The sequence below is a fragment of the Dicentrarchus labrax genome, unplaced genomic scaffold (assembly GCF_905237075.1).
Source record: "Dicentrarchus labrax unplaced genomic scaffold, dlabrax2021, whole genome shotgun sequence".
Lineage (NCBI taxonomy): Eukaryota > Metazoa > Chordata > Actinopteri > Moronidae > Dicentrarchus > Dicentrarchus labrax.
Window position 1 is genome coordinate 19,497,634 of NW_026136712.1, and position 24,376 is coordinate 19,522,009.

Here is a 24,376-nt window from a genome sequence, read left to right on the forward strand (position 1 = left end):
GTTTCCAGTCTTTGTGCTAAGCTAAGCTATATTTAACATACAGATATGAGAGTGGTATTCCCAAACAACAGACTTTTGTAAAGATAACACAATATGATGAAATCCTCACAGTGCAATACCTACAATTCTTCATGACACTCAGCTGAAAATGCACATGCTTTATGAATTAAGCAAGTGTTATTTTGTTTAAATTGAATCTAATTTCAGAATATTCTGTACTTTGACTTTGCTGCATGTGAGTGGACGATGGTGTAAGAAAATAACAAAGAAACAACCCTCTCTTGTTTCTCTGTAACCAGAACGGTTACACACCGCTCCACATTGCAGCCAAGAAGAATCAGATGGAGATAACCACCACGTTACTGGAGTACGGTGCCTCCACCAACACAGAAACACGCCAGGGGATCACTCCTCTGCACCTCGCGGCACAGGAAGGCAACGTGGACATAGTGACACTGCTGCTGGCTCGGGACGCTCCAATAAACAAGGGCAATAAGGTCTGTGTGTAAAAACTGGTGTGTGGGTTTTACAGACAGATTTACGGTGTGTTTGTGTGTCTATTTTCAACTTGTGTTTAATCGCCATGGCCTAACCCAAGACTCAGTTATTTAGGCTTTTAGTATGAAGCATCTGCATTAAGTGTTAAGCTTCCTTCATTGTAACTTAATAGCTATCAAAAAACTCCAAACTTTTATATCGTGTTCATTTCATTCATCATATTATAGGTTTCTAATCTGCTTCGAGTTATTTCTGTTGGCATTGGGTCTATGATGTTTCTAGTATGGGTGTGTCAACGTATATTATCTTGTAATTTGCTACCATATTGCACAGACCCGTCAAGCTTTATTTATCTACCTCTGGATTATATTGTACCTTGTAATCAACACCTTTCTATCCGTCTGTCTCTCTCTGTTTGCACATCTGTCTTGTTTCTGTTTCTATATTTGATTCTCTTTGTGTATTTAACTCTGTATATTTGACCGTCCCTAACTATCTGTTCTCAGTCCGGTCTGACTCCGCTCCACCTGGCTGCCCAGGAGGATAAAGTCAACGTTGCCGAGGTCTTAGTCAACCAGGGAGCTACTATAGACCCTGAGACCAAGGTAATGCTACTAGTCTCTACTTGCTCAGAGCTCACCAGGACTTGCTTGACATCCTGTCACATATTTAAGCAGACAAAGAAGACGCAATACTATTACCAATTACTATGACCGATCTAATCACATTATGCAAATGATTTTTCTGCATCATCAGCTGGGATACACTCCTCTACATGTGGCCTGTCACTATGGCAATGTGAAGATGGTCAATTTCCTGCTGAAAAATCAGGCCAAGGTCAACGCCAAGACCAAGGTAAGCATTTAGTGTTTGTGTGTTTCCTTTGGTTCTGTGTGCAGAGGAGATTTGGGCAGTTTAATGTTTGCAGGCAGCATACATCCACTGTATGGCAGTGGGTGGAGAATTAATGTATTTTGTTTGCTGTGTGAGGGTTTTCTAACTCTAACCTTTCTCTCTTTTTCCCTCCTCTGCAGAACGGTTACACACCTCTCCATCAGGCTGCACAGCAGGGACACACACACATCATCAACTTGCTGCTACATCACGGAGCATCGCCCAACGAACTCACAGCCGTTAGTACACACAGACTCTTCAGTATACACATTATACAATTATACCTTTGCAAGTACCAAAAGTACCAAATATACTAGTTTCCATACAGTAAATAAGACGTGAAACAGCTCTGATGATTACATTTTTAGTCCACACAATGAATGCACCCCTGATGCTGTTTCAAACCTCTCCCTCTCTCTCTCTCTCTTTTGTGTTTTATTCATTTCTTTTGTCCAGAATGGGAACAGTGCTCTGTCCATTGCCAGGAGGCTCGGCTACATCTCTGTAGTTGACACACTCAAAGTGGTCACAGAGGAAACTTTGACCACTCAGGTACGTATGTGTTTCTGAGAGTGTTAACTGAATAGTGTAATAATGTTCTCCGAATCCTCCCCCCTTTTTTCATATAAAACAATGTCTGCATCATTTGACATTTTAAACTCCAGCCTGAATTCCTTTTAGAACGCAGCTGACTAAAAAATGTCTGCAGTTACCATAAATTCTCAAATGGCAGCCAAGGCCATTATTTGCAGGATTATATTAGAGATAGGCCTTTATTCCTACAGTTCAAAAAATCACCAGATTGGGGTTGATTATAAGTATATTTTATCATGTTTTGTTAAACTTGATAAATTCAGCATGCTGTACATACCCACCACTCTGCTGCTGAGCTTCGCTTTTTAGTAGAAAAACTCACTCACTAATTAACTTGAGTCGGGTCTATTTTGACGTTTTTCATTCTAAATTAAGCTGGCGTTAATAATACATATGACTTCCTGCAACAATGTGTCAAATTAAAAGCCTTCCAGTGGTAACACAACCCTCCTGTTTCCTGGTGGGTTTTTAATGTGAAACATCAGCAGGGAGCGTTGAATTTCATTTCATGGTACCTTAACGCCAATAAAGTTTAGGCAATTGGAAGTAATGAAGGAAAGCAGTATAAAGGAGAGAAACTTGAATTAGTATTGTGGAAATTTACCATGTCAGCCATTAAAACACAGGTTATTCCACTTCCACAGCCTTTATATGTTCATGTGAGACTTCTTTTAATGGGTACATTTCACATGTAAGTCACCATTGACACCTTATTAAGAGCATGTCTCTGTTCGACAGACTGTGATAGAGAAGCACAAGATGAACGTTCCAGAGACCATGAACGAGGTGCTGGACATGTCCGATGACGAAGGTAAAGATTCAATTTATTGATGTGTAAATCTGTTTTACTTTAAAAATATCCAAAGCGCCTGTGCAACCTGAGCCCAGTCCCAAATCCTGGAGAGACAGCCAAAGTCTATAAAATCTCAGGTTGAGTCACATTTGGCTTTTGGGCGATGAGATCCCATGTGCTGGTCCCGTGGTTTGCCAAATTTCCCCATTGTTGTCAAGGAAACAGTTATTTTGTTGTTGCTGCTGAGAAATTCAGGTGAAAAAGCCAACGTAATTTCTTTCCATCATGAATTTATTTCATTTGATTTCATCATTTGACATTTTATTAACAATCATGACGATTTAAGCCTTTATTTCCAAATACACAGACATTGAAAATGTACAGTAATCACTTTGTTTTCACTTCTTATGATTTTGTTATGGATATGATTTTTCCATATTTTTTTTGTTCCCGTTTTCTCTCTAACCCTCTCCTCCATCCCAATCACACAGTCTGTAAAGCCAATGTCCCCGAAATGATCACAGAGGACTATATATCTGATGTGGAAGAAGGTATTTTTCATCTTTTCTTCATTTTTTTGTTCTTTAAATCCTCATTTCATACCTCTTTCTTTATGTCAATCCTCTGGTCTTAACATTTCCAACCTCTGCTTTTTCATTTTCACGTTTTAATTACTATAATAAACGGTAAAAGAACCATGATGCAATTGCGTTCTAGTAAAGATTGCGTATGCACAAACGTTGATATTGTTCATGTGTGGCACCCCGTACTGTACGCAGGCCGCTTTCAGCTGCTGCTTCTGTCCGACTCTCTCATGCTGTGTTGTTGTAAAACCTCCTGTATTTTCATGCATTGCAATGCAGGGAATATGTCTTTCTCCTGGTTGCCATGCCAACTGTCTGCATATGGCGTTGTGGAGTGTGTGTAACAGATTTCTTTTCACGGCGTGGAGTAGACGGCACACAACACTCAAGCCTTTGTCTTCGGTGGCTTGTCAGTGACGCTTCCATTGTAGTTTCACACATTTGGGCCAAAGCAAACACGGTGTCAGCTGCTGGAGTGTGTGTGTGTGTGTGTGTGTGTGTGTGTGTGTGTGTGTGTGTGTGTGTGTGTGTGTGTGTGTGTGTGTCTGTGTGTCTGTGTGTGAGTTTACTTTGTGTATCTCTTTTCTCATGGTCTCGAGTGTGGCTCAAAAGTGGCTGAACTTGAACTCTATACTGACTGGGGGAGGAAAGGATTGATATATTGAGATTTTTTAGTCAATAGTTTGTTTCATTTTCACTCTGCCCTCCGGTGTTTTTGCTACACAGTCTGCATTGATGGTAAAGAATAGCGGGCTTTCATTTTTAGGTAGTCACATGTTTCTAGCTGTCTGCAGTTTTTATTGCTGCGAAAAGTCAGCAGCCTGCAGAAATCCACATGTCCTCGAAACTGTTTATTTTCCCACAATTGTTAAGCATGTGTATGGAGCGATATCATGAGATTACCAGGTGTGCCGTAGTTTCGAGTGGTCGGAGGCGACTTCTGCTGCTGTCGTTTATATTTAACACACTATATATGCAATATAATGTATCACCCAGTAAATCTCTTTGTAGAATAGCCTGTGTGCAGGATGTCATAAAGTTAGCGTCTGTGCCATGAATTATGGCTCTTTGCTTGAATATTTAGTGATTTTAGATGGGAAAAGGGGAAAAAAGCAGATGGAAAATGTGACTTTTGCATAATGAGATAAGCATTTTATATGCTACTACTAATATTCCTGCATGCATTATTGCAAAGATATTCCAGGGGTTCAAAAAAAGAAAATGTTTGAAGGTGTATTTCTGCTTTGTTTAAACAGAGATGGATGTTGGAAATATCTGCATCAGCTATTCCTGTAAGTCTAATGGCGATCTCGCTGTAACTAACTCCAATAACCAGTCTGAAGTGGCGCAGCTGAACTGATGCAACTAAACTCTGCGTGTGTTTCCTTATACTCCATGTATGTCGATGTGTGTTCGCCCTCATACTGAATTTGTTGTTGTTTTTGTTGTAGCCCCTCAGTGGAGTGTCCATCTTTCGCTCTGGATCTAAAAATATATGAAGTGTAACTCTAGGCACACGAATACACACTCACAAGCCCACATACCAGCAGCAGTAACAGCAATGATTAACATCTCCAATAACACACACACAGTCCATGATCTAAATCAGGACTCACAAGCCCTGTGCAGTCTTTTGTAAATGGTTGGCTATCCAAAGAGTTTTTCCAGAGTTGTAAAGTTAATTCATATTTAGTCAGCGTGGATATAAAACCTGGATCATGAGATAACTTAACTATTTACAAGGCAATAACATAGTCACGACATGTTGGCTGATATCTGATGTTTTTTACTTATTAATCATCTGTTTCTAGTGTTGATTTTAGGCGAAGATCCAAAATCTGTTGTGTGTTTTCCTCCGTGGCCCTTCATGTCTGTCTTTGGTTTTGACATTTCATATTCTAAATATAACACCTGCTATTTAAAAAAGGCATTTAAAAGTAGAAGCAGCACCATCAATAATAAGGCAATGGCTCATTTGTTAAACTGTCACCACGATAATCTTATATTGATGGTTTACGCTTGGGCTCGAGTCAGACTTAAGACTTAAAATGAGGGCTTGAAACTTGACTCAGTTGAGACTTGATTCCCTTAAGACTTGAGCTGAGACTCTAAGCTTGCAGAGCCACTAACCTTGGATCCCAGCTATGTAAAGAAAAAAAAAGAAAATGTTCAAAAGTCAGCACTCTGACCCAAAAGATTTGCACCTTGACTTGTAATTTCCTTACAAAAACTTGAGATTGGACTTGCTATAAAGGATTTGAGAGTTTGCTTGACACATTAAAGTCTGTTTCCAGATGTTGGGATGTACTAGTACTAATTTATTTATTTATGATTTATTGGTTAGTGACAGATTGATAAAGTACAGTGCTATGATAGGAGTAGTCCTTGGAAAGTTCCCTGTGCGAGATGGGTCTGATCAAATTTTGGTCGCAATCTAAGTGGATTTTAAGGTTTATTTGTTACATACACATGTACTATGTGTAGTATAATGTGCTCCTAGACTAGTATGAAAAGTAAGAATTTGAAAAAACAAATGTGAAATGAAAAATTCTAGAAAAACATAATTACATATTTGTAAAAGAAAAAAAAACAAAAAGTAATATGTACAAATGTCGCAAGTGCAAACATGCAGTGCAGTGCAGTAAAAAACTAGTGGCCAGTGTATTCAGCCTCATTTTAATGGTGTGTTCCAATTGGCTGGTTTGAGGTTGTCGTCGAGGCAGTGCTCACACTGCCAGAATTTTTGTTTTTGACATTAGTCGTCAGTGGGCGTGTCTCACATTGCAATTTAGGACCACAGTTTTTGAGCTGATGACCAAAGATTCCACCTCATTTTTCTCACAGCTGATAGGTTTCCTGCACAGTGCATGATGGTCTTTACTCCGACAGACTGGAGATCGCCCCAAAAGTCTTATAACCAGGTCTGTTAGATGCTCTGAATTTTATTAGTTGTCTCATGAAGAACAGTTACATTTATTAAGACAGACTGACCGCATCAGGCTGTGACAGCTGCAAGCCGCCGCGTCAACCCCCGGCTGGAGTTGTTCAGGAAATCCTTTTTGGATGCAGAGTTATAAACTTCTGCAATCACTGTCACCTCTAGAGGTGACCAAAAACACAAGTTGTTACACAGACTGGAAGGAAGATTTCACAGATAGATAAACAAGCAGACAGACAGGTAGAGCAAGGAAATGAAAGAAGAAATGAAAGAGACAGACAGGACGATATATAAAAACAGTGTACAAATCACAAAGTATAAAGATCATAAAAAGAGTTAAGGAGAGAAGTGAAGATAGATGCTGTACTCTACGTACTCCTATTGACAGTACATAGGTAGAGTTTAGATGTTAGACAACTTAGTCTGAGTCACACACCCACTTACTATTTCTGTCCTGCAGTGAGCTCTAGGTGTCTGTTCTGTAACTCACAGACACACACACACACACACACACACACACACACACACACACACACACACACACGCACACACACACACTGGATAATCCCAGAGCAGGGTGGGTAGGCGGGAGAAAGCTGATCTGTTTGTGTGAGCGCCGGGCTGTGAAAGAGAGATAGACAGTGTGTGCAGGAGAGAGCGACAGAGAGTTGAAGGAGTCGAAGAAAGTTAGTTCAGGGTGAAATCCTGCAGACCGGACTGAATGAAGTGCTTTAAAGCTGGAGGTGAGTGTCTGCCCGGCTCAGGAGGGCTTTGCTGCCGTTCAGGGTGAAACGAGAAGGGGGTCCCGGAGAATGAGCTGGAATTTCGCCAGATGGGGTCTGTGAAGTGTGTGTGTGTGAGTGTGTGTGTGTCAGGGAGAAAGTTTAGGGGGGAGGGGTGCTGTAGCAGCAGGGGATGAGGGGACAGGAGGGGTGGGGCAGGGGGGTCTCCGGTGCTTTGTGGTTGCTGGAATGCCTTCCTTTTCTTTCTCTCTTCGTTTCTGCATGTGTGCGTGCACTTGCTCTCCCCTCTCCCCTTTAAACTCCTCCTTCTCTCTTTCAACTCTGTGGTCACCGGTTCATCAGTAGGCTAGGATCTACAGTACCTCTGAGGGGAATAACATGCTGCTAACTGTTTTCCTGCTAGGCCTGTAACGTATGTTTCAACTCTTTAACCACTCTTTTTTTTTTGTGTGTGTGTAGCTTGAATGGTGTGTTTGCTGTGGTGACACTGAGTTCTGCCGTGTTGAGTGTTTTTATTCACCTTAACTGGAAACAAGGTGGTGTACATGAATCTGTCGTCAGTCAAACTTTTAACTTCCGTAGATGTAAAAAGCTGTTATTGCTATTATTGTTAGCTCACTCAACTAACCTGACCTGAAAAGTTACTGACAGCAGCACTTTTTATTGTTTGCAAGTTTGACTGGTAACATTTGTTTTGTCCCTTTGAGACAAAAAAGCCTTTAGTGACAGCAAGACTTTTGTTTGTGTGTGTTTAAGCTAAACTGGAAAACAGCCTCGGGGTAGAGGCTGCATTGATCTGTCTGTCTAAAAGAGCCCCTCTGTTATGGTCTGCATAGACAACAGAAACCAGAAACACAGAGAGAAGATTAAAATTTGCATTCATAGAATTTACCGACCATTAAAGCTGCTCTGCCACAGATCAATGCTGAGGATAATGAAGCAGGATGTGAGTACTGGACAGTAGTTACTGAGTGAGAGGAGAGCTTTGCTCATTCATTCTCTGTAGGCTACGTTCACACTGCAGGACAAATTGGCCCAAATTAGATTTTTTTTGTGACTCAGATCTGTTTTTTTCATGTATCACATGGAATCTGATCTCTTCCAATTACTTCAGAAATCAGATACAGGTCTGATTTTTTTTGCCTTGCGACCTCAGTGTGAACTCTAGATCAACATTCATCACAATTTTCTCCTCTGGCGGGAGTCACTCGGTGAATGTAGACATGGAAGACGGCTGTGATGGAGGTTGTCAGTGGAGGGATAGTGAGGTGTTAGACCTTGTAAGTATTTGTAGACACTTCTGTACAAGCAAAGCTTTAGGATTGAAACTAGTTCTAGCAGCCATTGCTCCACTAAAAGCCATAATTAAAAATTGTTGTCTCCTCACATATTTGCTGGCTTCCACTGCACATCAAGCTTATAAATGAAACCGTACCCGTTGTCTTCATGTTTACCTCCATATGACAGCGTGCTGTGTGTGAAGTCGCATTATTGCTCTTTTGCGCAAGCGGTTCACTGTGATCGTCACCAGTTCACACTGGAATCTTATGTGGACAGCCAAAGACAAAAGATCAGATCTGAGCAATACATCAGAAATAAGCGCTAACGCTTGCAGTGTGAATGTAGCCTCAGTTTCCTCACAATACCGGCAAAGTCTTGGTCACACGTCTGCCACAGACGAGAGAAACCGACTCTCATTAACAGATGAAAAGATGCTTTCTTTCTGTAACCTTTCTTTGGCCCTGTGTGTTTTCAATCGGCAGGTGACGATGCAATGACGGGGGACACAGATAAATATCTGGCCCCCCAGGACCTGCGGGAGCTGGGGGACGACTCGCTCCCTCAGGAAGGCTACATGGGCTTCAGCGTTGGTGCGCGGTCACAGAGGTAAGACACACCTCAGTTGATAATCAATATTATGACTCTTTCTAAGTTTGTTAAGGTAAATTTTAGGCATTTTAATATTATATTGTAATGACATACAGTACAGCTCTCACAAAATGAGGAGATTGTCAGTGACCTCTGGAGAGTACATGGGGGAGGTGTAAAGGTCAGTCACACTGGTGTTTAAAATGGCAAAATATATAGAGACAGGGGTCCAGCTTTGGTGACCCTCTGTCGATTCACACTGTCGACCAATAGAAAACCATTTAATTCTGACCTCTGAGGGAGTCCAAGATGGAGAATGCATTGGTAGCTCTTAGCTGTGTTACACCATAAACATCTCTTTTGAGTAAATGGTGTGAACCTATTGTCCTGTTAGCGAGCGGGCTAATGCTTGTCAACTGACAGTCAGCCAAGCTTCCACAACCACATATATATTTAACAAAGACGTGGAAGTCTGTGCCACTTTCTGGTGTGACTGGATCAGGTGGTTGTGGATAAAAATCATTAATTGCTTTGCAGCACAAAAGGAAATTGATACAGTATAAAACAGGAAATTGGCCACCACTCTCCTCGTTCAAAAACAGAGAAAACCTTTTGCCAAAGAATCAGAGTGCTCTCTTAGACAGGAAGCAACAGGGTTTATGGAAATTGTGGTCTTTTTTTATTGCTGGCATGTGATAGACATTCCCACCACGGTCTCCTTTCTTTATGGTTATTATAGTTTACCGAGGTATCACAATTAATTTGATGGATACACTGAAGTTTGTACATGCTGAAGAGTCTTTTTCAAAGTTCCAAGAAACACAATCATTTCTCAATAATCAATAGGATGACAGGGTTACCCCAGGCACATGAATTAGTCTGTAAAAGCACAAGAAAAGTCTTGTGAAAGCTCATGATCTATAAACCAACTCAAACAGTCATCAACTCACAGAGCGTTGGAGTAAATTCTTTAATATGAAGTTTATGTGTGAGATAGCAGCAAAGCCTTACATTATTCTGACCTCCGACCAGAGACACACACACACATTTTCCTCTCACCAGTGAGAGGTCATAGTTCGCTCTCGGTGGTTGTCGGAACTCCCACATAAATATTGACACACCGCTAAAGAGGGAGGGGTTATTGAATATCTGAGGGGTGACACACATGGACACTGAGCCACAGGAAATTAGAAACATGTTCGATTCTGTGGCCTTGAGCGCTGGGTTAGATCAACATACGCCGTTTGAGTGGGGTGGGATGTGCATGTGTGTGTGTGTGTGTGAGGTCATTGGAATTGGTTTTAACAAATTGTTGGACCGCTGTAGGTGTGGGCTCAAATAACTTCCACATCAGTCAATTCAGGAAGGGAATTATCTACAAATCACTATCAGGGAGTTGACAGAAAGTTGTATTTATGTCATGTAACTGTGTTGTTTGTTTTTTTCAGTGCTCATTCTGTGTTTGAGGTTTTCAACATTGCTAATAGTTTTATTATTAAATAGTATCTTTTTGAACATCACAAAAAGCAGAACATACATACCATGAAGTTGTGACGTGGGAGGAGCTGTTTGGTCCAGAGGTTTTCCTGCTGTAGAATAAAAAATTTAAGTTTTATTATTAGGTATTATTATCAGGATATCCTCAATGTTCCTCGGCATAGAATCACATAAAAATCTCCTATAAAGATTTAGTGCTACTACAGTTTTATGGTATGGCCATCAGTTGTAATTATTTCTTCTTAACTCCTGGGAAATTTTGTGGTAATCTAAATGCTGCAATACCCATGAGCCCCAGCTGCCATTGCTATGGCAATAAAGTCAGCCAGGAACAAATTAAGATTGTTTCATGAAAGCTGAATTAATCTAGAATTGAGTGTAATACAACCTGATATTAGCAGCACACGCCATGTCATTTTCAGCTCTGTGACTGGATGTACTCGTAGCTAACTCAACATTTTTATAGTAACAATGGATCAAAATGTGAAAATCTGTAATGTGAAAGGCGACACTCATAGTGAGAATTATCTCACGACTCCACCGTTCCCCTCAGCTCTATGCACCGTTTTGGTGTCTTTCAGCTTGTTTTGGTTTTAAGGTCTGCAGCTTTACTGTTTTGGTGAATTGATTCCAGCTGCAACAGGCCGCAGCAAAAAAGCTGATGAATATATAGTAGTAGGGCCGCTAAAGAGCCAGGTATTTAAGTCTATCTTTAGTGGAGTAAAACAGAGCTAAAGGGAGAGTGAATATAAGACTTATATCCATCAGTTTGTTAGAAACAAGACTCCAAACTAATGCTGAGGTTGCTCCGCTGCTGGATGTGTAAACTGGCAACTGTTTGCTAACACGTTTGCTGGAACAGCTTTATAACGTGATAATATGTCAGTGTGGCATTTACAGCTTTTTCTGCTGTGCCCAAATAAATCAGTTAATGCAGCTTTAAATTTCTGCATATACACAGGCGTTGTCTAATGCAGTTTTGTTTGTTCTGATGATTTAACCAAAAGTTTGATGCCCCATTCAATCCTTGGAAGTGCCCAAAATATCAGTCGCAGACTCAGAGAGACTCACATCTGGAACTGAAAATAACTCCTCCCGCTTCACAACTCTATAATAAATCTTTGAAATTTAAATAATTAAGTGTACATGTGGGGACACTGAGTTTATTATTAAATTAGTTATGAATTGGAAATGTGTTACAAGCTTCAGTCAGCCAGGGAGCAGTAAGGCGGCCAGGCAGGGCGACAGGGTGTGGTGAGACAGTCAGGCAGCATCAGGCATCATTCTACCAACCTGCATCTCTGCTCTGGCTTTTCTCCTCTCTGCATCTCTCTATCCACTCCTCTGTTCATGATCTTTTGTTCTCTCCTCATGTCCGTTCTTAATGTTAGTCCCAAAGTCAGGTAAGGCTAAAGGCATGAAGGGGCCTCCCCAAACCTCCCCCTATACCTCCCCACCCATTCCACCCCTGTCCCTCCCCTGACAACCCCAGCCTCCAGTCACTATCAATTTCATGACTTTGTGGTCCAATGTAATACATATTTACTGTGTATGTTTGACTACTAACTTGTTGATTTTTTACCAGTTTTTTATGTTTTGTAACACGTTTGTATGTTAACATCAGACACTGTGTTGTGTACTGTGGTTCACTTGTGTGATCTTTATGTCTGATTTCTTTCAGTTGAAGTTCCTCGCTTGTAGAGAATAGCCTGCTTTTGTTTTTTCGGTTGTGGTTACTGTATCATTAATGCCTGGGTCTTTGTGGGCTTGCCACAAAGGTGGAGCTTTGCATCGTTTTGGTTTCTGTGTGGAGTATTCCTTCATCGAGCTTCCAGGGACCTGAACTGATACATCTGTAGGCAATTAGCTATTGCCTTCATCAGTTTAGTGTCATACAGTTACCACAAATAACGGACAGTGCAGAGTATTCTCACTGTATGTTAAGCACCTTTGAGGAAGATATGTACATTTCAATCAAAAATGTACATTTACGCACATTAAAACATTTTTAATAGAGAAAATACTATGTATTTATCTTGAAAAGAAACAATAATTTCATCTTTTTTTTTGTTTTTGGCATACACTGGCATACATTTATTGTTTTGTATATTAGGGGTGTAAAACACAAACCTGAATTTGTAATCTAAAAGATGAATTACAAAGGCATATTTTCAGGTAGTTTTAGATAACAACTATTGCTTTATATTGTATTTTTGCCTTACATAGAAGCCGGGAGCAGCTGTGATTGGCTTTTTTTTTAACCCTGTTATCTTAGGATAAGTTACAGAAGATTTTAAATGCCTAAATTCAAACAAATCAAACAAAAAAATAATGTGTAATACAATACACATTATTATATGTGATTTTCAATGTATACATTTACTGTGCTATAATTATATGAAAAACTTGTGTGAAAAGGACAGTTCTTCAGCCGTTAGCCTTCAATAACAAAAGTGTATGTGTTTCATTGTGACATGAGTTTTCCATGACACAATAAAATCAAATCACATTACAGGAAGAGTAAGGAACTGTGTTGCATTTCAGTGATGTCCAAAAGTGGTAGTGTGCATGGCACAAGCTGATTGTTTAATTTAGGCATTTTAAATCTTCCATAATAATTACATCTGCATTTCTCATACATTATTTCAAAGCTAACGACATAAGCAGAATCACTGAGATACATTTGTCTGTAAACTTTTATAGTTTTGTCCTTAAATTAGGAAGATTGATTTAATTGACATGATTTAAAAAAAAATGTCTTTATTTTAAAGTAACAAGGTAACAGGGTTATTATGTCATTATCTCAAAAACAGAACCCTTTGTTTTCTTGAGATAATAACCTTGTTATTACTGTGTTATTCATTTCTTGAGTAAAAAGGATATATATATATATATATATATATTGCAACCTCAGCTTCTCTTGGCTTCCATAGGTTTGTCTACTCTGAATGAGAGCTGTGTTATTGCCATGTTCCTCGGAGTACAGACTAATTGATTCACGTTGGTTTACTTGTGTGGAACAGATAGCAGTGTTGTAATTACGGTTGAGATGTTGCAGGCAAACAGTCGTCGTATGTCATCGCTCAGGAATGCTCTTTATTTGCCTCATAAAAGTCTCTCTGAAGGCCCCATCACAAACAACATTGCATACACTCACTGACCAATGAGACAGAAACTTCATCTTTTGAACAATCTACAGTTTAACATGGATGTATTGTCAAAAGATGAGTATGAGACAAAATTGCAGCAGCTAATTAGCTGCAAATCTTTCATCGTGACGGCCAATACCAGCTTCCTTTCCCAGTATTGTGTCCATTGTCTATCATACAATAATCTGCTTAACTTTCATAAGCTACTCTGCTTCACTCAGGCTTGTGGGGCTTTCGAATTGTGTGCCACATTGGTGTGAATAGCCCACTTGCTGTAGACAGGTTTACACAGTATGGTGATCATTGTAACAAACCCATGTTTTTTTTTTTTTAACTGCATATTCACCATCCAAGAGGGATTATTTGGAAAATCAGCCAGCACTGACAGCTGCATTTGCATCTGCATTTCTACAGAGTTTAGTTTCTGAAGATGTTTGTTTTGTTGCCTCGGACAAATCAGTAACCTTTGCGCAACAATTATTTCTTTCTAGCTCCAGGGTTTGTCTTGGAAACACTTGAATTCCCTCTTCAAGAGCGTCCTTTCTTGCCTTGTGGTTGTTGTTGGTGGCATACAGTCAGGTTCCTGGAAGCTGCATGCATTTAATGTGTTTATGTTTGTTTTTTCTGTTCACTTTCATACCCCCCCCTTACACCCACCCCCCTCCTGACTCCTCCTCCTCACCTCCCCTCTCCATCATTGTGACTGTTGTCTTGGTAATCCGTGACTTCTACGGCAACCACACCAAGCCTGCGTTCCTTCAGTTCTGATAGGTCCAACACGCTGAACCGGAGCTCGTTCACCCGGGACAGTATGATGATAGAGGAGATGCTGGCACCCAGTAAGGATATGGTACGTACATGACTGGATGTATGGGTGATTAAAGGTGCACGTCTCTTTTTGTCGCTCTGTGTCTCTTGCTGTCTTCTGTCTCTACTTCTCTCTCAGTCAGTAATCTGCAGGTCATTAACTTCAGGAGCGCCTCAGTTCTGCCTCCAAATGTGCCAAGCCGTCTTGGTGCTGTGCCAAAAGCCAGGCGATTCACCAATCCTCTTACACCTGAGTTGGCGTTGACATAAAGACAACCAATCCCGTTACATTTTACTGACAGAGGAAATGAGATTAGTGGCTAGTGCTACGATCTAAGAAGGATTACTGTGATGGCCCACTTGCTTTACATATGCAGCAAAATGGCACTTATGGTAAAGAGGGACTATATTCCACAAGACAGAAGACAGCACGAGTCTTTTACCACCAGGTCTTCCATCTGTGGACGTGGTGAAAAAACGTATCAGAGTTATGTTAAATGACATAGCAAATATTATTTTTGGTAGACATGGTGAGGTGAGACGTATGTGATGTGTTTAAAGGCATCATAGTAAAAATGTTCTCATCTTCTCATCAGTCAGCATTGTACTCTCCAAGCCTCATCCAGGTAGCCCTTCAGGGACAGTAGACAGCTTCTCCTGAGGGGGTATTGTACTAACAATGGGCCTCATGCGAGAACATTTTCATATTCTTATCTTAACTCTCTCTTCCTTTTTTGATATGGTGGGCTTGTACGAGTGTGCCATGTCAGATTCAGCAAGCGCTCCTAACTTTCTGTGCAAATCACCATTAATTTTTACCAAGGCCAGCAGTGGAAGTTAAGGACCTGCTAAAGCCAACTAGTGGGAAAAAATAATGGGTGCTGTTAACGCCGTGTCACCTGAGGGCTGTTGCTGAAATCAAGAAGAAGAGCTTTTATATGAAAATCAGTCGTACAAACCACTTCAGAACGAATATGTTCCTACGAGTGGTTCTTGCATGAAGCCCAAGTTCCCCTTTAAGCTTGACAATAAAAGCCTCTGAGAAATTAATATATTGAGACATTTTCAATTTGAAAGCAATGAGACGGAGACCTTTGTTGGTCAAATTATTGCTCCAAACAGGAAATGTTAGAAGGAGTCTGGACATTCTCTTGTATGCTGCTATTTTTGCCTTCAAATGTACAGACGGGGCTACAGTACAATGAGACACACAATGCAGTATTTTGAAGAGGACTTCAGAGTAACATGATTATATGATTTGTGAATGTAACAGCTGCTAAATAACAGCCTGTCTCCTCTCACGCTGCTCCAGATGCTCTGTAAGGAAAGGTCTTTCATTGTAGAGCAACATAATAAGGTATATGTTCAAGTCATCATGTGCTCCTTCTGTCTGTGCTCGTGAGAATATGCCATTCAGACTTTACCATCATTTGTTTTATGTTTTCAATTTGGTTATGTTACCATCAGAGCATGTTTATATTCATTTTTCTATTCATTGTTACAAAGTCGACTGACTGTTGATGATAATAATCAGAGGCTATACGCTACCAACACATACCAAAACTGGATTCTGTTCTTATTAAGTGTGGGATTGATTAGGAATGATAATTTATTCCACACTATCATTTCAGTATTTAACAATGTCAATATTTACTCTCTAAGCTGACTCTTTAAAATGATTCCTAACTTTAATATCAACCTATAAAGTGTTATAAAGCATTTTTTAAACAATTGGTTGAAACTGTTAAAAGTCTGTTATTCTGTTTATGCTCTCCTTTCTTTCCACTATATGTATGTATAGAGGATGTTTTTAAATTCTGGTGTCCTACTAGAGTTTTATATATATCCACATCAGCTTTTTTCTTAATGACATCTGCCATGTGTAGAAATAATTTTATGACTCAGCCATAAATCCTGCAAGATGAACTAGCAGTGATGCCCTCCTTTACGTGTAACTTGAAATGAAGTTGGCTTATCATCTTGTTATATCGTAGCTGCTCACTGCTGGTCTGTACCTTTGTGTCCTCATTTTAGATGACGTGTACATTTCTGCCATCAGGAAACTTTTTGTTGGAAGATTTTCTTGTTGGAGCTAAGATGTCTAGCATACACTTAATTCTTTTCTGTTTTTCTTTGTTATTTAAATGCACCCCTTCATGACAAAATCTGTGTATTGTGATCTGATTCCTTCACCGACTGTACGCTCATTCAGATAACAAGCACACATTATCATGTATTTCTTCTTCTGCACATGCAAGATTCCTCTCACGCACACACTCGTGCACTGCACTGACCTTTGCTGTCTCCTCCACAGCATCTGGCGGTGGCTAAGGACTTTGACAACGACTCTCTGAGGAGGTACAGCTGGACTGCAGACGCACTGGATAATGTCAACCTAGTCTCCTCACCAATACACTCCGGGTAAGCACTTTTGAAAGGATGAACGGATAAAGACAGGAGCAGAGGGAGGGAAGGAGACAAGGATCAGGGGAAATATCAACCATGCTGTCTCACCTGACAGCGAGGGAGGAGGGAGAGGCAGAACTAAGCTAATGTGATTACAGTGTTTTTGGCGTTTGGACAAATTCGAGGTGTGAGGCAATAAGGACACAAGACAAGTGCTTGTCTTTGTTTCCGCCTACCTGTTACTGTATGTATTTTCTGTCTGTCTTCCTTGCCAGTTCTCTCTTTCTCATTTTCTTTCCCCTCAAGAAAACGGCTTCTACCCGCAGCGATTTCTCTTCACCCTCTCAGATTGTCTGTACTTTCCAAGTTTTAAACAGTTACACCTCCCTCATTTCCGTAATTGCTGTGTAATAGTATGGTATCAAACCTGTAAAAACATACCAGAATCAGCTTAAAGCTACAGTGTCAGAGAGATGATGCTTAGCTGTACTTTCTCTCTCTGTGTAACCAAATACAGAATAATTCGACCCGTGCTCACCTGATGCTGAAGGTCAGCAGAAATGAAGGAGTTGTAATTTAAAATTTGACATTGGGGGAAATACGCAAATTTGCTTACTGGCAGAAAATTAGATGAGAAGATTGATACCACTCTCATGTCTGTCCGGGAAATAAAATTAAGAAAAAATGAAGCAACAACCCGTAGCCGGTTAGCTTAGCTTAACACATAGACTGAGGTCATGATTTGATTTTCTTCTGATTTCTTTAACAAAATGAGATAAAGGTATACCTTTATTTCTGAGACAAGAATCTAGAAAATATATTTTCTTTAACAAATTATTTAATATTTCTCATCTCACCGATTTGAATACGTCGCCTATATTGTTACATTCCTTATCTCTCTTTTTAAATCCGTACAATAAAAACAACAATTTCAGTCTTCCTGCGATGCAAAGCTAACCAGCTGCTGGCTGTAGCATTAAATGAAACAGAAAGTTTGGTATCCATCTCCTCATCTAACTCTCAACCAGAAAGCAAATTTCCCAAAAATGTGGAACTGCTCCTTTAAAGGACTCATTGGTAATCTTCTTCTCAGTGGTGTTTCCAATGACACAGCTCTGTTGTTGACCTGTCACTCCTGCGTTGCTTTGTCCTCCATTCCTGCAGTTTTTCCTCTCCGCTCCCGCAGTACGACAGCAGGTGATTGACTGTGATTGGTTGCCCTCTTTATCACCACCACTACCTTGTTTCTGTCACTTCCTGTTTCCGGTGACATCACACACCCTCCCCTCTCTGTTCACTCATAACATCTGTGTTTGCTCTCCTCTCTCGTGAACTGTGTTGTTACAGACATAAAGTGGTTTGGATTTTTTCCTTTTGTTTGGAGGAAAATCTTTGTCAGTCTCTAACTGATCTGAATGAGTTTGTGTTGCGAAACCTCGCAAAATGTGACTGTAGATGCTAATATGGACTTGATCTGTAGTTACAGCTGGATCTGAGAGTTTTTACATTTCCCAACTGCAAGTTCAGACAGTCAATGGACAGATCAGTTACAACAGACCCAGGTTAAACAGTCATTAATCAGTTAATACAGCTCTATTCAAGATTAATATATTGCAACCACAGATAATATTTGTGTTAGTTAATCATACTTTTCTAATTTATATTCACACCATTGTTCAACAGCTACATACAAACTAACACAACATTTCGTTCACCAAATTGCATGGTGTGGATCAGTGTGTGTGTGGATTTTTGTGTGTGTGATTTACTTTTTTAAGTCAAAATGACACACAAAACTACAATATCTTCTGATATAGATAAAACACAGGTTACACTGGAGGCTCCTGTGCTGGCATCGTGGCTAATTCATCCACACAAAAGATGTTGCTCTACAGGTTGTGTGTGGCAACAATCAATACATCTTTACCTTAAATATCAGGGAATAGATTAATTTTCTGGAAATGCATGTAGCAAAATTATTACATCTACTTGATAAAGTTGGTATTTTCTAATTGTAACCACCACTTTTTAAAGTGCAGCCATTGCCAACACAGAAAACTCTCCAGACTTTCTTCTTTCTTAATCTATCTCCTCTTTTGCTCACACTTACTTTGTGTGTGTTTTGAAGATCACGGCATGGGAAGGTACCTCACCTCAACTAAAGCTGTTCTCTCCATCAATATTGTTGTTGTACTGATGTGTATTTTACTTCTTATTCCATTCCTTTTCTGTATCCTTTTCTCTCCCTCTCTGGTTATCTCCTTTTCTCCACAAATGCTACTCTTTCTTTCACTTTGCTCACACTGTTTACTCTCCTGTCTCTGCACTCTCTGCTTCACTGTCTCTCTGTCTCCTATCTCTTGCTCTCCTTCCTCCTCTTTGCGCTCTCCATCAGGTTCCTGGTCAGCTTCATGGTCGACGCCAGGGGCGGCTCCATGAGAGGAAGTCGTCACAACGGCATGCGCATCATCATCCCGCCCAGAAAGTGCACCGCTCCCACCAGGATCACCTGTCGACTGGCCAAGAGACACAAACTGGCATCGCCTCCTCCAATGGTGGAAGGAGAAGGCCTGGCCAGCCGACTGGTTGAGGTCGGTCCAGCAGGAGCTCAGTTCCTCGGGTAAGATAAAATTATTTTTAAAACCTCACCAAAATTTTTGCTTAACTGCTTATTTTCTTCGCTTTTGTTCGGTGACTTGACATCTCCTTCCTTCTGCTTCTTACCATCGCCATTTCCAACCATCTGCGTTTCTATTTGAAAGTGTGAATGTGTGTATGTGCATGTTGAGGTGTAATACCTGCTGTTTAATTTGCAGTTTAAGTGTAATTGTGGTAGCGCGCTCACCCTCAAGTATCAAAGACAGCTGTGTTTGCCTTTGGCAGAGGAAAGGCAACATCACTAACGGATGTAAACTGTGTAAAAGTGTAGAATGTGGAAAAAAGAAATGCAAAGTAAATATGTGGTCCTGTTTCAGTGATAGATTTGGCTCAACAGAATGGCAAGACTTTCCCATTTAAAGGTCCAGTGTGTAACATTTAGGAGGATCTATTGGTGGAAATGGAATATGATATTTATAGGTATGTTTTTATTAGTGTATAATCACCTGAAAATAAGAATTGTTGTGTTTTTGTTACCTTAGAATGAGATGTTTTTATCTACAGAGGGAGCGGTTCCTCTTCTACAGAGTCTGCCATGTTGAAGTGCCATGTTACTACAGTAGCCCAACCAAACACTAGCTCTATATAGGGCCTTTCATGTTTTTCGCAGGAACAGTACTTTCTCCAACGAGTTTGGAGCTTGATTCCACTAAAACCTACACACAATGCCTTTAATGTATCCAATTACAATGTAAATACAACCAGAGAAAATGCATGTCTGAATAATAGGGCTAAAATTTAGATTTTTGTGTTGGTAATTTTTCAATTAATCCATTAATTACATGTGACAGTTCTGCAGTAACCTAGATAACCTATTATATTTAGGAGGATCATAAGGCGGATTAAAAACTGGTGTGAGGCTGATCTTTAGTATATTTATTGTCACAATAACCAGTAAATTACCAGATACGCATTGACAAGAGGGAGTTGTACCACCTGAACACCACGTGATGCCATTGACAGTGCTTGAAAACGAGGTAGAAAGCAAGAAGAGAAGTCTATGTAGATATCTTTAAGTGCTAAATAATTGGCAGACACATCCATGTGTTGGTAGTATAAACGAAAACTTGATCAAACCTACTAAAAAAGAAAGAGTTCTGAAAATCACTTCCTAAAAACACATTAATAACATGACAATTGGTGTCAATAAAGAAGTACTTAAGCTTATTGGTCATAGCAATAGCAGTATGTCAAACAAAAAAAGATTTGGAACCACAGATGTTGTAGAAAATGCCAGGAAATACTCTATCACCCAATGTCGTGTCTTAAAATGACTGGTGGTTTCCGATTAGTAGTCCAAACCCCAAAATAATTCATCATGAGAAATAAAAAATAATGGCTCACATTTGAGGATCAATTGTTCGGTATTTCTGTTGGATAAATGAGTTAAAGAGTAACTTAACACCGTGCTGAAAACAGTTCATCTCTGACCACACCCATCAGTGATGTCACTGGGTGCACCTGTACATCACCGCAGCAAGGTGAAACCACTAGAGGTCAGAAAGGACAAGATTTGCAGTGGATGTTGAATTACTCTTTAAATTATATTACTATTATAATAGTCATATGAAGCACTACAGTGTAATTTGCATTAGTTCATATTGAATATTATATTATTGAAGAAGATGATGTACTTGGTCGTTTTGAAGCCTGAAGGAGTATGGTCGTTGCCTAGTTTGACAGTTTGATCTGAGTTTGGTGCGTTGAGCTGGAAGGACTCACTAAGTATGACCTGTCAATCACAAGGTAGTCACACGGTATACCGTGCTTAATGTATCAAATGAACACTATGCTGTATGGAAGACACTAGTGAAACTAGTGATTGAGACCATAAACTCATTAGGAGTTTACATTAGTTTACTGAGCTCATAAATCAAGTGAGAAGTTCTCATTTCTCCATAAGACTGCATGGTATTGGGTTTTTTTTGCAGCCAATGGAGCTACCCCCTGCTGGCCATTACACAGAATGCAGGTTTAAGACACTTAGTGATAGCTTCACTTCACAGACCTGGAAGCTCTGTCCATTATATATACTGTCAATGGTGTACACCAACCAGCAACTGTGCTAATGTGTGTGACTGGTTTCCATTACTGTTGTCACTAAATGCACTCCAGAGTACTGAACAGAAGGATAATAGGAACCGTTTTACTGATACAAAACTAGAACTCAGTAGTGTGTGCTGTTACTGACTTTGCGAGTGTGTGTTTTGTGTGTGTGTATGTGGGTGCGTGTGTGTTTCATTATCTTGCGGACACAGTAAACTACATCTTCCCAGAAAGCTGCCAGCCCTTAATGAAGGCGAGAGCCTGGTTAGTCCAGTGCTACAGCTGGGACCCAGAGGAACTAGATTTGTTGGGTAGGAACCAAACATAGCATCTCCTCCCCTGCTCCTCTCTCCCTCCTGTGCCTCCCCCAAGGAAACGACATGACAGAGGCTGATTCATGCTGATGGATATGATTATTTTACCCATCTCTGTTGACTTTGGTTTGTTACAGGATACAACATTACTATTATATGGTTGCCATGTAGTTTTGGGAAGAAATCAATGACGTAGTGAACTACACACGCTTTAGGAACCTTTTGAAGGGAGGATGACAAGTTACTTATCTGTATTTAAAGTTAGTTGGATGATGTGTCCACTGCAAAGTGGATTATTTTTAGCCTCAATAACACTCCAGGGAGAGACAGAATATCCTTTTTATATTTGAGATTTTAAAATTCTTCCTAAAACTACACACTACAGCTTTAAATCCATTACAGTTACTTTCCAGCCACTTTCATTTAGAGACCATTGTGTTTTTTATTTATTTCAGAAGCTTTCAGTGGACTTCTGATGTCACTGAAAGTAAAGGTTTTGATTGGCTGTTTGGACTGGACTGCGCTTGTTGGGCATGAGCCTTTTCCTCCTCAAGCCAAGCATCATCCTGCTTCTCATGACCGCTGTTACTTTACTTCACCTTTAAGATCAGTTTTATGTCATCCCACAGTATTTTTGTGTAATTGATTTCCAGAGCCATTGATAGAGGGGTTTGACTGAGTTGTACTGATCCATAATACTCTACCTCAGAGCGGTGTGAAAACATGTTTATACCATGAAACACGTTAAATCTTCAGTCCTGTGAAACTTCACGGCTACAACTCAGAAGGGTTGTTTCATTATGGTTATTGACCAGCAGTAAACAGCCTCAGTATGTATGAGACTTTATTTTACATTACAGTCTTGTTTAAATAAAACCATATGATTGAATAGGCAACAAACAAAGTTGCTGTCATTCAACCAACAGTGGCATCTCCATGGCAACACAACATCCCAACTTTCATCAGATTCTGATTCTTGATTGGCGCATAGAGCATCATCCAGCCCTATATCTCAGCATTTTGTTCAAGAAATTTTTTTTTAATGTTTCGATGTTGATGAAGATATGAACTTTGAACATCTGAACACAGGCTTAATTATTATATTATATATAACAGCCTTGTTCTGCATTAGAAATGTTTGCAGTTAAAACAACCAAAGAGCTAATAGATAAATGAGATGAAAACACTGAACTGTAAAAAAAGAAGCCTATTAAGTAAATAACATAGTACAGACTGAGCATTTTATTAATTATTAAATGTAATTAAAAATATCAGGAAAACTCATCTCTGATCAATATTCACAGGAAATAATCTGCTAGAAAATTCATCCAAATCGCTCGTTTTACACAAACTTCCTGCAGTTATTGCCTTCACGTTTTGGGTTCATTATACAATTTATATGTTGTTCTGTACTGTTATTTTATTGAATATAATATGAAATATTCATAACATATGTCAGTTATTCGGGAGTTGTCAGTTTACTCACTTATAGAATAAAATAGCCAAACTCTGTAATCAGAAGAATGATATCATATAATAAAAATCGGAAACACGATATTGTAAATGCATAATTTTGGCCTGGAAACGTGAGAGAGTAGCAAGCTAGTGAGAGACATTTGCGGTGGCGGCTCACAATCAGTCCTTTGGTCTTTTGCTCGGTCATTTGTCGGTGCCCAGAATTCGATCAATACTTGAGGGTTTAATAGAAATTTACGAAAGTAAAATTAAAGTAATGGAGCAGAATCTTTTGACCTTTATTGTAGCTTAATTTCTTAATTTTAAGTTCTCTGAAAAGTTCAGTTTTTTCTATATAAATAAGATAAAGGATATTATAAAATATGTAAAACTTGACTAATGTTTGTTGAAAAGTTAAATTTTTGTGAACTGTGAAGTTAGGGTTAGGGTTAGGGTTACATTTACGGTTCTACTTCAAGCGCTTAAAAAGTGAAATCCCCTATTCTTTAAGGGCCACTACAGAAATGGTGGCTTCTGCCTACAACTTGGATCTATAACTTTGTCTGAAAATAGTACTTTAGTAGTAAGAAAATAGTGCGCTTAAGAAAAAATTTGTGTCTGATTTTTTGAGGATTTTTCCAGGTGATGATCAACGAATATAGTTCCTCTGATACCTCCACAGTGGTTGTTTTAGTCTGTCCTATTCTACACTAAGTGACTCAGTCCTCAGTGTAGAGTATGTTCATCCTTCTCTCTTGTGTTGCTATCATGCCTTTTTTTTTAATAAGGGCTGTGCAGCTTTCTTCCTCCCACTTCCTCATTCCATTTCATGTGTCCTGTCAAGTCACGCCACGCTATGACATGCACTCTGAATGTCCCATCGAACTGCAGCACGGCCACCGCTACACTGTCATCAGTTCATTCGTACCTGTACAGTATGGTTTTGAGACCAGTGTCCAACCATGTTCCTAATGAATTAATTCCACCTTTATTATCCCCTGTGTATGCTTAAAGAGAAGATCTATGATATGTCATCCATCATTTGTACTTCAGATTTAATTTTGCATTAGTTTAGCCCCATTAAATTACCGCTATCATTGTAATCAGAATGAACTGAACCTTCTCTTCTCT

General features: G+C 39.7%; 1 protein-coding gene across 46 annotated transcripts in view; it reads left to right on the forward strand.

The window, feature by feature from the left end:
* LOC127373801 (ankyrin-3) overlaps nt 1–24,376 on the forward strand; it is a 164,651-nt gene that overhangs the window by 107,062 nt on the left and 33,213 nt on the right. For 19 of the 46 annotated variants that reach the window (XM_051418601.1, XM_051418602.1, XM_051418567.1 and 16 more), the window contains 14 exons: nt 300–497; nt 1,005–1,103; nt 1,255–1,353; nt 1,533–1,631; nt 1,849–1,944; nt 2,725–2,797; nt 3,271–3,330; nt 4,620–4,655; nt 8,808–8,931; nt 14,307–14,409; nt 15,679–15,723; nt 16,681–16,787; nt 17,937–17,969; nt 19,168–19,392. In XM_051418601.1, the coding sequence (XP_051274561.1) occupies nt 300–497; nt 1,005–1,103; nt 1,255–1,353; nt 1,533–1,631; nt 1,849–1,944; nt 2,725–2,797; nt 3,271–3,330; nt 4,620–4,655; nt 8,808–8,931; nt 14,307–14,409; nt 15,679–15,723; nt 16,681–16,787; nt 17,937–17,969; nt 19,168–19,392 (1,397 nt within the window). Of the gene's footprint in view, nt 1–299; nt 498–1,004; nt 1,104–1,254; nt 1,354–1,532; nt 1,632–1,848; nt 1,945–2,724; nt 2,798–3,270; nt 3,331–4,619; nt 4,656–6,411; nt 7,045–7,298; nt 7,457–8,807; nt 8,932–11,801; nt 11,814–14,306; nt 14,410–15,678; nt 15,724–16,680; nt 16,788–17,936; nt 17,970–19,167; nt 19,393–24,376 lie in introns of those variants that run through there. The other 27 variants (XM_051418586.1, XM_051418613.1, XM_051418594.1 and 24 more) reach the window with 17 other exon arrangements.